Source organism: Podarcis tiliguerta (assembly GCF_965153285.1).
Source record: "Podarcis tiliguerta genome assembly, chromosome: 17".
In the NCBI taxonomy this organism is placed as follows: domain Eukaryota; kingdom Metazoa; phylum Chordata; class Lepidosauria; order Squamata; family Lacertidae; genus Podarcis; species Podarcis tiliguerta.
This window is the reverse complement of record NC_139550.1, coordinates 34,143,918-34,158,778: the sequence shown is the minus strand read 5'-3', so window position 1 is coordinate 34,158,778 and position 14,861 is coordinate 34,143,918. Positions and strand designations below refer to the sequence as shown.

Genomic DNA, 14,861 nt, shown 5'->3' with positions numbered 1-14,861 from the left:
ACCTAGCAGTTCGAAAGCACGTCAAAGTGCAAGTAGATAAATAGGTACCGCTCTGGCGGGAAGGTAAACAGTGTTTCCGTGCACTGCTCTGGTTCGCCAGAAGTGGCTTAGTCATGCTGGCCACATGACCTGGAAGCTGTACGCCAGCTCCCTTGGCAAATAAAGCGAGATGAGCGCCGCAACCCCAGAGTCGTCCGTTACTGGACTTAATGGTCAGGGGTCCCTTTACCTTTACCTTTACTATATGATATGCTGTGACCTAGCCCCATTTTGCCCTGGGTGTTGTTGTTCTTAAAACTTGTATACCACCCTTCATCTGAAGATCCCAGAGTTGTTCACAACAGAAAAATACAAAATGAGGACACAAAGTACACAAACGAACCAATAACCCTCCTCCCACAAGCACATTTAAAAAGCCATAGACTGTGATGAAAATGTCAAAACCTGAAGCGAGCCGTTTGTCTGATATAGCTTATCTCTTATGCAGCTTATCTATGATGCCAGCATTTCCCACAGATACTTGTAGTGTGTCTATAAACCTAGTTCATCCAAGGCTAAACACCACATCAACACCACATCACTCGCAATGCTGATCCAGGAAAAGGATTCCTTCTCCTTCTGAGCAGTTGGTTGAGCAATTCTAGAGAAATTACAGTCCTCGCTTATCTGTCTTGTTAAAGACCCTGGTAAACAGAGGGATTTGAAGTGTTTTGGGAAAGGAACTTGGTGTTTTCCCTCTACGCCTCCTTTTTTCCCTCTGTCTCCGGGGCTACAAGCTGTGGAGAATAATTTATAACAGCACAGGAAGCCTGGGTGGGGGCGGGATAAGGAGACTGAGGGGATGGGTTTTGTTTGCTTTTGAAGCAAAAACTATGATGCACAATGAAAGGAAGTGACTCGCCAAGGCTCACAGAGTGACTCAGTGGCAAAGCCAGGAAATTGGCTCAGGAGGGAGGCTCCAAGCTCCCTCCTTTTTCACTTTTGTTCTCAGAACCAGGAAATAACCCAACCACCCTTATTACTCGATTTTGAGATCCAATCAATAAACTTAGAAACCCACAGGTGCTCATTATATGTCCACCGTGAACACATTCTGGGATGGTTTTTCCCCCTGCCCTCACCCTCAGATCTCCTGCTCCTCAAGATAAGTTGGACAAACTACCTTAGACCTCAAATTTTATTTCCTTTTTCAGTGATGGGCAATGAAAAACCTAGAGTTGCCGGATTTCAAAAAGTAAAAAGCTAGGACACCCCAAAAGTTGTTGAGATATTTTTTTAGACAAACCCCAAAGTTGAGCTTTATTTTTACAAAAACACCAAAAAAACAACAACAACCCCACATCAATTCCGGCTTTGAAATCCCAGGAAAATCCAGGCATATGGCAGACCTAGGTAAACCAGGAGTGCCTCTCAACATACACAGAGTGCCTTCTTCTCTCAGTTACTGCAGCCCAGAAGCGCAGAGCAGGACTGGGTTGGAAGACATGGCTTCAACGCCATAACGTACAAACTGAAGCCACAGGAGGCTAATCAATCGCACACTCTTGTCAGCTACTTCCGAGAACTGCCAAGCCAAGCCTAAGGCACTTCCTGCTGGTGGAGAAGCATAACTTGCAGGTGCCAATTCAGCCCAGGAAAGCTAGGGAGTGAACACACCACAACGAGAGAACCAGCCTGCCTCCCGGCCTGCTTGCCTCTGTCTGACGGGGCCGCCTTGCGTGGCTCGGCACCACCACCAGAAGCCACACAGCAGAGCGGGAAGGCCAGGCTCTCAGGCTGCCTGCTCTCTAGGAGAGACACTCGTGGTAGCAACTGAAACATAGCAGTGCCGTGACATGAGATTGGCTTTCCACGTGGATCAGACAGGTTGCATGGCAAGCGCTGCATCCCACAGGCGGTCAGTCCTCCTGATGCCTCTGGGAAGCAGGGAAGCAGGAGGTCCAGAGGAGGGCAACCAAAATGGTCAAAGGCCTGGAAACAATGCCTTATGAGGAACGGCTAAGGGAGCTGGGCATGTTTAGCCTGGAGAAGAGGAGGTTAAGGGGTGATATGATAGCCATGTTCAAATATATAAAAGGATGTCACCTAGAGGAGGGAGAAAGGTTGTTTTCTGCTGCTCCAGAGAAGCGGACACGGAGCAATGGATCCAAACTACAAGAAAGAAGATTCCACCTAAACATTAGGAAGAACTTCCTGACAGTAAGAGCTGTTCGACAGTGGAATTTGCTGCCAAGGAGTGTGGTGGAGTCTCCTCCTTTGGAGGTCTTTAAGCAGAGGCTTGACAACCATATGTCAGGAGTGCTCTGATGGTGTTTCCTGCTTGGCAGGGGGTTGGACTCGATGGCCCTTGTGGTCTCTTCCAACTCTATGATTCTATGATTAAAGGCTGTCACTTACTATTGTTTGCTTCTAGTGTCTGGTATTCAGAGATGCTCCCCCAGCAGTTTTTTTGATTTTCCTCAAAAAATCAAGAGCTATCCTTAGTGGACTCTCTTGGTGCCATAACATCTATGTTTTGGCAATATATGAAGAAGCTTTTTGCCTTTATACTCATGTGTGTGCTGAGAGTCTGATGTATGTTTCCTAATGAAGTTCTATGTATAGTAGGCATGCAAGGGACATTCCTATTTTTAACTGCCTGACATGGGAAAGCCCTTAGCCTTCTTTGCCTTTAATAAATAAATAGGTGGAGCATCCACGAAAACCCAAACTGGAGAATCTGGATTTGGGCACCAAGTTAATTCTTTCCTTTTCTCTTTTTTTCATTCCCACAACCACTTTCTTCATATTCTCCCCTTATTTGCTTCTTTATCTTTCGTGCCTTTCTGAAGTGGAAGAAAGAATTAAGTGTAGAAATCAGAGGGAATAGTCACAGATATGCCATGACCCCTGGGGTGTTTGTGTTTTTTTTTTATATGTATGGGTAATGGCCATATGCTTATTTGAAAGGTCATTTTAGCTTGCTGGCTAAGAAGCAGCATGACAACATTGTTCCGAACATAGGAAATGGAACATAAGCAGCTCACATTTTAAGAGTCAGAGCATCTCAATCTATTATTTTTGTTTTATTGTATACCCATTTTGACGAACTGGTTTATTTCTTCCATTGCAAGGTGGGGGTAGAACATTTTCTACTGTTTTGATAACTGTATTTTAATATATATATATTATTATTATTTTTTTTGGGGGGGGGATGATAATTTTCTGTGAGTTGCCCACAGAACATAGGTTATTTGGAGGCAGTATACCTTTGAATATGGGACACGGGTGGTGCTGTGGGTTCAGTGCCTAGGACTTGCTGATCGTAAGGTCGGCGGTTCGAATCCCCGCGACAGGGTGAGCTCCCGTCGTTCGGTCCCAGCTCCTGCCAACCTAGCAGTTCGAAAGCACGTCAAAGTGCAAGGAGATAAATAGGGACTGCTTTATAGCGGGAAGGTAAACGGTTTCCGTGTGCAGCGCTGGTGCTGGCTCGCCAGATGCATCTTCGTCACGCTGGCCACGTGACCCGGAAGTGTCTTCGGACAGCGCTGGCTCCCGGCCTCTTGAGCGAGATGAGCGCGCAACCCTAGAGTCGGTCACGACTCGCCCTGTCGGGCAAGGGTACCTTTACCTTTTATACCTTTGAATTCCAGGTGCTGGGAATGAACAAGAGGGGTTGGCCAGTGCCTTCAAACACTCACTCCTTGCCAGAGCACAGAGACCTGGCTACTGCTGCAAACAGATTATGGGACTAGATACACCTTGCTCTCAGTGAGACAAGAACATTTATTACATGCTTAATCCTCACTGTGCCCACAGACATTGTAGGGTAAAATCCAAGGTAAAATCCAAATTGTTGCCATTCTCTGAAATACTCCCTTAGAGTGTCTTTTTCTTTGGCGATCACTCGTAGCCGAGTAAGATTGTCTCCCATGAACACAGTTTTAACAGTGAGTCTGTAAGTGACTGTGGAGGCCAATTCTGGATCCACACGTCCTTCCACAGTGGGGGCATTGGTTTCCGGGCGGGGGTTGATCACGGTGTGGATTTGCCACGCGTGCCTTCCTCCCTTTGCCAAGTGTGTTTCTCCCTTTCATCCTGTGTTTGAGCATCTTCAAAGCCCATGACACCTTTGGTAAAGGCTGTTCTCCAGTTGGAGCACTCGCAGGGCAGTGTTTCCCAGTTGTCGGTGTTTATATTACCTTTTTTTTTTTTTTTTTAGATTTGCCTTTAGAGAGTCTTTAAACCTCTTTTGTTGACCACCAGCATTACGCTTTCCATTTTTAAGTTTGGAATAGAGTAGTTGCTTTGGAAGACAATAATCAGGCATCCGCACATGACCAGTCCAATGAAGTTGATGTTGAAGAATCATTGCTTCCACACTGGTGATCTTTGCTTCTTCCAGTATGCTGGCATTAGTTCACCTGTCTTCCCAAGTGATGTGTATAATTTTTCGGAGACACCATTGATGGAATCTTTCGAGGAGTTAGAGATGGCGGTTATATGTGGTCCATGTTTCACAAGCATACAGCAGTGTATGACAGCTGATGACATTTAATGGAGAACAATGGTATGAATGATCAACATCCGTAAAATGTTCGAGTATTTGAACTGTGGGCTCATCCAGACTTCTTTTCAGGCACAAGTCTGCACTTTAAAGCTCCCTGTCTGAGCTTTTTTAAAAATCTGACCTGGTCCTCTTCCCCTGGGAAAACCCACATTTTACCGTTGAACTGGAGCAAACGGCAATGCATGGAAAACCCAACTGTTGTTTGCACAAATTCACCGGTAATATGTGGGCTTTCCCGGGGGAAACGCCGGGACCAAAACAAATAATAAAACTGCTCGTAGACAGGGCTTTAAAGCCTGGACCCTGTGCCTAGAAACACGGCACAAAAGGAAAACTGGATGAGCCTTGTAGGAGTGTCCAGGTAGGGTAGCTGGTTGACAGTAGGTATTCCAGTGGCCAATCCAGTGTGCTCTGGGATTTTGATTTTGATTCTTAACTGCAGCAAATGTAGCTAAACCAGACTGATGGGTCAGCAGCTCCCAACCCTGGCTTGGGGAGGTCCTTGGGCTGGGTGCAACATGCCTGGATAGCTCAGTTGGCTAGAGAGTGGTGCTGATAATGCCAAGGTTGCAGGTTTGATCCCTGCGTGGGACAGCCGCATATTCCTGCATTGCAGGGGGTTGGACTAGATGATCGCTGATCTAGTAGGCTGTAGGGGTACCGAAGGTGATTTGTGTCTTGCAGCAAGCCGATGTTAAGAGACAACACTGTGCGAAAGCATTCAGAAAACTTTTTGATTCCAGCTCAGGGAGTAGGATTATGGAAAGCTGTGACTGCTGGGAGGAAGGAACACCGTGGACATGCTCAGTAACACTTAACTTTCCTTCACATGCCCCAGAGCTCAGCTCAGTACTGAGAAGGAAATTCTGGGGTGGAGGTCACGGTAATCTGAGTCCTGACCTCAGCAGTTGGATCTGCTTGGGGAGGGGACCACCTAGGAGCGCAGGGCGGTGAGGTCTACAATCTCTGGGGGCCACTCATCGGGGAATAAGCACCATTGGACACCTTTCCAAGAAGGAAGGAACGCAGGAGGGAGGCTGCCTTGCAACAGGTCAGCCAGTGGTTCCCTCCAGCTGACCACTGCCATGCGTAATGCGTGCGTCCTGTCCGGCCGTGGTTTCCCCGGGGTTCAGCCCCGAAGCTGTTCCTCGTCGTCCGCAGCTGGAGGCAGCGATGCTTCCGAATACCCGTTGCTGGGGGCCTCTGGTGCGGATGGCCTGCTCGCGGGGTCCCACCCTGGGCTCCCGGTTGACCACGGGTGCTGGTTTGACCGGCAGGTTCTCGGGTGTGGGGGGTCTACCTGGAAATGCCGGAGACTGAATCCGGGGGCTTTTGCGCGCGAAGCCCCGGGGCGAGGGCCCTTCCCCTCCAAGGATCCGCGCAGAGCCCGGCGCCGGCGAGGAGAGTGGCGTCCGCGGGACTGCCCCGGTTGCGCGTGGCGCGGGCGCCGGCTCGCTCTCCGCCCCGCGCCGCCCTTGGAGAATCCGGCGCCGGGGTTTGCAGTCGCCAGCTCCGCCCAGCCCCGCCCCTCCGGAGGCGCTCCGCTTTGTGCGGCTTCGCGGGAAGATCCGGAGCGCCGCGGGCCGCCCCGGCACACTCCGGGCCACTCGGGAGCGACTTCGAGGGCGCTTTTCCTCCTCGGTGCGCGCTTCCCCCCACCCCGGATCTTTCATGCCGGCCCCGGCCTTCGCGGCGCCTCGCTTCCTCGCGCTGCCGCCGGGTCGCCTGCGCGCCGCCGAGGCGGACATGCATTTCTCCTTCAGCGAAGAGGACATTAAGCGGCACCGGCTGCTGCCCAAGTCGGTGAGGTGGGTGCCTTGCTCGGGCTCGGCGGGGGCTTGGCCCCGATCGCGGGGAGGGGGCGACTAAAGTTTTCCCCCGTGAGTGGCGCGCACTCCAGAGACTTACTCCGGCTCCCGAGCAATGGCAAGCCCGGGATCCTCTAGTCGGGGACAGGGGACATTTCCTGACCCTCTCTCGGGGTGAGGTGGGGATCCTAGAAGTGTCCAAGAGTTGGGACCGCTTAGCGTGGAGTGGCAACCTCCCCTGAGCACACCCGTGGGATCGCGTGCTGTTTCTTGGCACCTCTATACCAAAGGGAAAGTTTCCTGGAGGGGTGTGACTCGCCTCCTCTGTGGCGTTGCTGTGGACGGCGGAGGCGCATCTTTTGGGCTGGCACCCATGAACATTCCCAAGGGCAGTCGCAACCCCGCAGGCTCCGCAGCATTGGCCCGAGGGTACCTGTCGGCTTCTCTGACGCTCTGGACAATATCGCCTCTCCGGATGACGCTCTTGCATTGTTCGTGTGATTCAGGAGTTGCATTCCTTGCCCTGGGTGCCTTATCTGTGGGTTGACGGTATTGTTTGTGGCACATTATTTCCAATGATGTGGATAGCCGTGCTGGAAACGCAGTGTGATGAAGTGTGGAGCAAAGTGTATGAAATAAAAGGAGTACCGTATCTTTTTTGGCCAGCTCAGAGGCATGGGCATAGCCGGGGGGGGGGGGAAGCTGCCCCCACATCAACTAAAACAATAGAAATGCTTAACTAACTGACCAATCACATCGGTTCTGGCCCCCCCCCTATGAAAGTCCTGCCCCCCCTAACAAAAATCCTGGCTATGCCCATGGTCAGAGGGGTTGCATGCATTGTAGTGGCCTCTGTTTTGGAGCTGCCATCCCATGCAGATCTTGCTGCTACCCGCATGCTTTGGAATTGAAGCCCTTTTGGGATCTGTACCAAGTGTCTCCCTGCAAGAGCTTCAATCAGTTTCCATGTGCCCATTAGGAGGAAGGGATTTGGGGACGGACACATCTGTCTGCGCTTGTGCCTGCTTCTGGTTTTGATCTTTCTCGGAGAGGTGCCACCCTTTTCCTGCACGCATGCTAGGCAGGAAATCTCCAGGCCAAGCGCAAAGGCGAAGGTCTGTCTGGCAGTGGCTGACATAAGGCAGATTCAAGTCACATCTGCCTCAGGCCAGTGGGCAGCAGCCCGGCTTACACCCTCCCCTCTCCAGCCACCCAGACGCTGCACGACCCCTCCCTGTCTCTCTTTGAGGCTTTTGGGAATGTGTGTACAAAGAGCCTTGTTTTTCCTTCGGGTCTCCTTTTCAGACAGCGCTGCTGCCTTGCGTAAAAGTTAGTTTGGGACTCCAGATAGTGCGTCACCGTTGGCATTAAGTGTCTGGTGCAACTTTTGCATCGGGTGGCTGCATGATACAGAACATCATGATAAAACAGCCCTTGTTTCAGGGGTCATGTGAGGGCAAAGGAAGGGATCAGAATTATTGTAGCGGGGAGTCTGCAGCTCTGCGGAACAGGCTGAAAGTTAAACGGCCAGGAAGGCGGTGGCGGCAGCAGCAGGTTCCAATTGTGGTCCAGCGGATGAAAGAGCAGGATTCAAACCCCACCACAACCTTGGGCACCCTGGGTGGCCTTAGTCAAGTCGTCATCTCCTAGCCTCAGTTCCCCGTCTGCAAAAGAGAAATTCCGGGGGCTTTCCTCATACGGCTCACTAGGATACTATTTTCTTATCTTTATGCTTAACTGAGGCCCGCTTCTTTTATTCTTCCTCTTTGCAACTGTCTTCATGGGCCAATAGATAGCCAAAGATTCTCAGGGGTGCCCCTGGAATGCAGGGAGAGTCGCCCTACAGGAGAACCTGTCTTGTTTCTTTCAGGAGTGCAGTTAGTGGCTCTTTCAGCAAGATAATTATATCCTGGGAGGGGGACACCTTTGACGTTTTGATACCCGAAGTGGATGCCTAGTTTGCCTCTATGATTGGCTGTCCTGGCTTGCTGACTATTAGAGACTCCTATTAGACTGCTTTGGGCTCTCTCAGTGCCTGCCTAGCATGGTATCTGATGATGGGGTCTCTGTAGGCTTCATTACTGCTGCTGTGCTGCTGCTGCTGCTGCTGCTACCACCACAACAACACAGACTGCTATTACAGTCATGGGAGAAGCTTGGGGAATCAAACCCCCAACATCACCAAGTCCCAATCTTCTTCTTCTTCTTCTTCTTCTTCTTCTTCTTCTTAATTTTATTATCATTTGGTGCACTTTCAATTTGTATATTAGAAATATGTTCCAATGGAAAGTGTTCTGCGGTATCTGACAGGCTAATCAGTATATTGCGGGTATGTTAAAGAACTCACTTTGTTTGATGCAGCAGTAACAAGGAGATTCTCAGCACGCAGGTGTACCTTCCAAGTATCTGGTGGTGGTCAGTTTCTACTTTTCAGGTAGAGATAGGGAGCGCAGGGCTTGATGATGACGAACTTTTCAAGACAGCAAGAGAAAAGTAATACCATAGGTCAGGGGTGTCCAAACTTTTTTTCAAAGAGGGCCAGATTTGATGAAGTGAACATGCATGAGGGCCGACCAAAGTTGTTGAGCTTTTTTTAGAATTGAAGTTGTCGAAATCAACCACCACAGGGGCCGGATTAAATTGACCAGCGGGCTGAATTAGGCCCCTGGGCCAGGCTTTGAACATACCTGCCATAGATCCTTTAAAAGGTGCTGCAATAGGTGTGCATCACATAAAAGTCTGAGGGATATTAAATCTTGCTCTTGAGCACAATCTGCTGGCAAGTTTGCATGTACAAGGCCCATTGAAGTGAATGCGAGCTGAGCCAGAGCACATAGAATGCATCAATAAGCCCATTGATGCATCTAATGCACCATGCCCCTTGTCTTTTGGAAAGAACAGTATTGTGTTGGTCACTGTGTAGAGGCTGACTAATCGCTAGAACTTTGTCTCGAGAGATATTCTGGGTGCTCCCATTGTAACCAAGACTTTCTTTCCAGCAAAGGATTGCCTGTAACCTCCATGCTGCTAAACGCGCCCCCCCCCCCAAGGCTTGCGTTTATTTCTGCATTGCGAAGCGTATTAATGCCCCCCATGTGACGGTAAAATAAATTCTATAAAGCCACAGTTCTCAGATTCACGTTCTGAAGGGAAGAAGTCCCATTGCACTCCTGTGTGGGACTGGATTCTCCCCCAGACGGTGCTTCATAGGGAGCTCTAATGGAATTGGGTCTCCTCTGAATAAACTTTCTGAAATATGCCTCTGAATCTGGATCAAGTTGCTGGAGTCTCTTGTCCCTTTCCTTAACTGGCAGCTTTTCTTGGCAGCCACATAACCAGTGTGGAGGGGAGTTGTCATTACTACATTGCGTGCTCACTCTTGCCAGGACAGAAATGTCAAATGGGAAACCGGAGAAGAGTGGCTATATTTAAGCTCTGGGGAAGCGACCTGGTTTGGTACTGCTGCATCCCAGTCCTCAGGGCTTCTCCAGCGGCTGGGTCAGGATCATGCTCTTGAGAGCCAAGTATCCACTGCTGGCGTTTGTTCCTGAGCAGACTGAGAGATACCTTTGTGCTCTGAGCAGACTGAGAGTTACCTTGCCTAGGATTCTGTTAGGTTGGAGTGCATGTGAAAGGCTTGTTTGATGCCTTGCTCCAGATGTGGGGAAAGGCTGTTGGGTTGCTGCCCCCACTGACTCCTGCCTGACCTCTGGTGTAGGCGAGAGTGTGGGTCTCGACATCCAAGCCAGCTGAGATGGAACCAAGATCCCACTTGGATTGTGCCCAAGAGTACTTATGACGCACTCAGCTGTGGCTGCTCAATTGCCTGTGGTATCCCATTAACAGGCAGGCCTGTAGCTAGAAATCTGGTGACGGTCGGGCCTCGGGGTACATTGCAAGTGGTGCGGTGTGGACAGACATCGTAAGTCAGTGCAAAACCTAAGAACAATTAGAGTTAGCGTAAGGATAAGCAGTAACTTTTAAGGGAGTTGCAAGTACAGTGGTACCTCAGGTTAAATACTTAATTCGTTCCGGAGGTCCGTTCTTAACCTGAAACTGTTCTTAACCTGAAGCACCACTTTAGCTAATGGGGCCTCCCGCTGCCACTGGAGCACAATTTCTGTTCTCATCCTGAAGCAAAGTTCTTAACCCGAGGTACTATTTCTGGGTTAGCGGTGTCTGTAACCTGAAGCGTATGTAACCCGAGGTACCACTGTAGTGTGAGAGAGTCATCACCTCTTGTAGTCAACATACACCAACCTCTTCAGTCCCACTGTTGTCTCTGATCAAGCAGTAAGCCTGTTTACTGCAGCAAAAATCAGAGAAGAAGAAGTAGAAGAGTTTGGATTTGATATCCCGCTTTATCACTACCCGAAGGAATCTCAAAGCGGCTAACATTCTCCTTTCCCTTCCTCCCCACAACAAACACTCTGTGAGGTGAGTGGGGCTGAGAGACTTCAAAGAAGTGTGACTAGCCCAAGGTCACCCCGCAGCTGCGTGTGGAGGAGTGGAGACGCGAACCTGGTTCACCAGATTACGAGTCTACCACTCTTAACCACTACACCACACTGATAAGTATTCTTGCCATGAACAGCAATTCATCTTTCAAGCCAGCCTCAGCTATGTTGAAACAGCTACAATCTCCATCCTTAAGTTTTTCGCTTGAGCAGACAGAACACTGGAAAGTGGGGGGCAACTCACTGAGCAGTTGGGGAGAATTCTACCTATAGGATGACATTTCCTTCTGTCTCCATAAGCAACAAGGTTAGAGACTTTTACTTTTGCATTGGGGCTGATAGGAGGTGGACTCCAACAATACCTGGAGTGCTACAGGTTTCCCATCCCTGAATTAGACAACAGAGCAGTGAAGGTAAAATTCATCTTTACATGATAGGCTAGTTTATACACATGCTCTCAACACCCTCCTCGCTGTCCTCCAGCTAGACAAGCAAACAGCATTATTGGAGTTCAATGACATATTCAGCCAGGCAAAAGTACTCAAGATGAATGCAAAACAGGCCAGGTGAGAGGTGTGCCCTGGGTAGAGTCGCAAAGGGCCGAGGGTCTGGCGGGTGGGCGGGTATTCAGCTTCCAGGCCAGAGTTTTCCCCACACTAGCCTAGCTGTAATGGGTCCACTAGACTCCCAGTTGAAGACGAGCAGTTTAACTCAGAATAAGACAGTTTCGAAAGTGAGTGGCAGCGGGGAGGTATGCAGCTTGGCCTCCACATTGCAGCTTAAAATCTTAAGCATGGGGTGAGCTCCCATTGCTCTGTCCCAGCTTCCAAACTTCTGCCAATCCATTCTTAATGATGAGATAGAGATCTGTTATCTGGTGTCCGGCGCTGCAGCTGACCCATAGCAAGCCAGCTGTGGAAGTTAGACCTTGTAAATCCAGACTTCCTTTTGCAGCACACTTTCCAGGCTTTAAAGCTCCGTGTCCGAGCAGTTGTGGATTATTTGGGGGGGGGGGTCCTGGCACTTTCCCCAGGAAAATCCACATTTGACTGGTAAATTGGAGCAAACAGCAATCTGCAGAAAACCCAATTGCAATTTGTTCCAATTCAGCAGTTAAATGCATGTTTTCTAGGGGAAAGTGCCGGGACAACGCACACATACACACTGCCCTCTGACGTGGAGCTCCCGACCTGTGCTTTGAAACACAGCACAAAAGGAAGTTTGGATTAGCCCTAAGACACTTGTCTTGCATACACCAATGGTCTGTTTTGGGTCACAGGGAGAAGAATGTAGGGCCCTTTGACCGAAGAATCTCATTTCTTTCTTCTTTCAGCTCCACTTAGGGTTTTTCTTTCAGCCTGTCTTCTTTCAACAGACAGGATTGCTTCAAGCTTACTGATCAAACACAAAGGCTGAAAAGGAGCCAATATTCTATCTCTCTTTGGGTGGTTTTGCTCCAGCATTAGTTCCTTGTTATGTGTGAACTTTCCCCCTTTCTACATTGCAGTGACTTGGTTGCACTAGAGTCCTTTATTTGAATTCAAACAGACCTGTCTCCTGACCTGTTTGCCACACAGCTTCAGTGGAGATTTGTCCTTTGGGTGCTGCTGCTTCTTTGGCGATCACTTGTAGCCGAGTAAGATTGTCTTCCATGAACATGGTCTTAGCAGTGAGTCCGTAAGTGACTGTGGAGGCCAGTTCTGGATCCACATGTCTTTCCACAGTGGGGATATTAGTGTCCAGGCGGGAGTTGATCACGGTGAGGATTTGCCAAACATGCCTTCCTCTTAGCATGTTTCTCCCTTTCGTCCTGAGTTCGGGCGTCTTCAAAGTCCATGACACCTTTGGTCAAGGCTGTTCTCCACTTGGAGCACTCTCAGCCTCATCTCCAGTCCTGCAAGGTCTCTTAAAACAGGACGATGGTTCTTCCCTTTAATTAACCCCAGGGGTGTTAACCTGTCTTAAACAGGAAGCTGGGTAGAACTCTGCCTAGGAGTATGGTTGCAGTCCATTTGGGAGTAGCTTTCTAGCTATCCCTTGGTGAGAGATTGTTTAGTTGCAAAGGATGTCCAGTACATGCAATGCATAGTGCTCATTAGCTGGCATTTGAGCACCTGGCTGGGCCATATGTAAGAACAAGTGTGCAGTTTTGTCCATGCTCCTGGATATATGGGCTTCTGTTCAGCCAAGTATGTGTTCCACAAATCCAGCACCTATGATCCATGTCATGCATCAGCACGTATTCTTGACACAAGCATTATTCTAGTCTTAAATGCACACTCATTCACACTGACAGCAAGAAACATATTATTCTACCTAAGCCTTCAAAGGCCAGAATGTTGCCTTTGCTTTGTCTGTATACATTTACCTGACTTTTTCACCTGCCTTAATTGATGGTTTGCTGTTGGGGATGTTCTACGCGTGTGGCGTTGTGGGTTAAACCACTGAGCCTCTTGGGCTTGCCAATCAGAAGGTTGGCGGTTCGAATCCCTCGACAGGGTGAGCTCCCGTTGCTTGGTCCCTGCTCCTGCCAACCTAGCAGTTCAAAAGCACGTCAAAGTGCAAGTAGATAAATAGGTCCCACTCCGGCGGGAAGGTAAACAGTGTTTCCATGCGCTGCTCTGGTTCGCCAGAAGCGGCTTAGTCATGCTGGCCACATGCCCCGGAAGCTGTACGCCAATAAAGCGAGATGAGCGCCGCAACCCCAGAGTCGGCCACGACTGGACCTAATGGTCAGGGGTCCCTTTACCTTTATCTTTATGTTCTCTACAGGTAATTTTCTCTCTGAATTGCAGTGCCTTCAATGCTAGGGATTTGTTTGTAATGGAAGCTGTTATTGTTCTGTCTGATTTTCATAGGAGATCTGCCTGCTGAACTATCAGCTCTCATTAGCACATTCTGAATCTCTGGACTGAGTGAGAAAGCAGAGCCCAGTTTGCATCACAAGGGAGGTCCCATGGGAGCCAGGAGTGGCACAACAGTGGAGGGACTTGGTTCCTTGATTGCTCTCTAAGGGAGAAGCAGGGCATCAGAGAACCTGTTTACCTCCACATTCATCTACTTGTGGCTCCAGCTCCAAAGCATTCTGCAAATATTGTCACATTGAGCCGCAACAGAAAAGTCAAGGAGAGTTGCCCACATTCTCAGTGAGTAAAATGAAAGAATGCTTAGCATTGCTATCACACTTCTGCATATCCAAAGTACTTTATGTGCTCTTATATTGTCGTAAATCATAGAATCTTAGAGTTGGAAGGGACCCCAAGGGTCATCTAGTCCAACCCCATGCAATGCAGGAATCTCAGCTAAAGCATCCATGACAGATGGCCATCCAAACTCTGCTTTAAAACCTGCAGCGAAGGATTTTTAGTTGAGATCTCTTTTCTTGTAACTTGGTTATGGATTCAGGTCCTACCCTCCGGAGCAGGAAAAAAGAAGCTTGCTCCATCTTCTGTGTGACAGTTTTTGAAGATGGCTATCATACCCCCTCTCAGTCCCCTCTTTTCCAGGCTAAACGTACCCCACTCCTTCAACAGTTCCTCATAAGGCTTGGTTTCCAGGCCCTTGATCAGCTTGGTTGCCCTCCTCTGCACACATTCCAGCTTGTCAAGATCCTTCTTAAATTGTGACACCCAGAACTGGACACAGAACTCCCAGTGGTCTGACCAACTGGTACTATTACTTCTCTTGATCTGGACTCTGGGCTCCTGTTGATGCAGTCTAGAATAGCATTAGCTCTTTTTTGCTGCTGCAACACACTGTTGACTCATTGCAACAACCCTATAAGGTAGACATGATGAGTAGGCTAACAAATTTGTTGTTGTTTTTGTTCTTCTTCTTCTTCACCATACAGCAGATGAGAGCCCTGAGGTTTGGAGTGCAGTGGGCTTGCAGAGGGATACCTAGTGAGTTCATGGCAGAGGAGAGATTTGACTGATTTGTAGCTTAGTCTCTAAACAACCGGAAGATATTAAGAATGTGTGGGTGCCTTTCCTTAGGCTTTCCAGATGATTATGAAATGTACCTTCCTTCAACCCTATTCATTATGAC

General features: G+C 49.1%; 1 protein-coding gene across 5 annotated transcripts in view; it reads left to right on the top strand.

Moving 5' to 3' along the window:
* PDE4A (phosphodiesterase 4A) overlaps nucleotides 1-14,861 on the top strand; it is a 367,050-nt gene that overhangs the window by 279,480 nt on the left and 72,709 nt on the right. The window contains exon 1 of one of the 5 annotated variants that reach the window (XM_083419844.1): nucleotides 6,058-6,357. The exons of the other annotated variants lie outside the window; for them this stretch is intronic. Within the exon in view, the coding sequence (XP_083275970.1) occupies nucleotides 6,221-6,357 (137 nt within the window). The 5' untranslated portion in view covers nucleotides 6,058-6,220. Of the gene's footprint in view, nucleotides 1-6,057; nucleotides 6,358-14,861 lie in introns of those variants that run through there. 5 annotated transcript variants of the gene reach the window in all.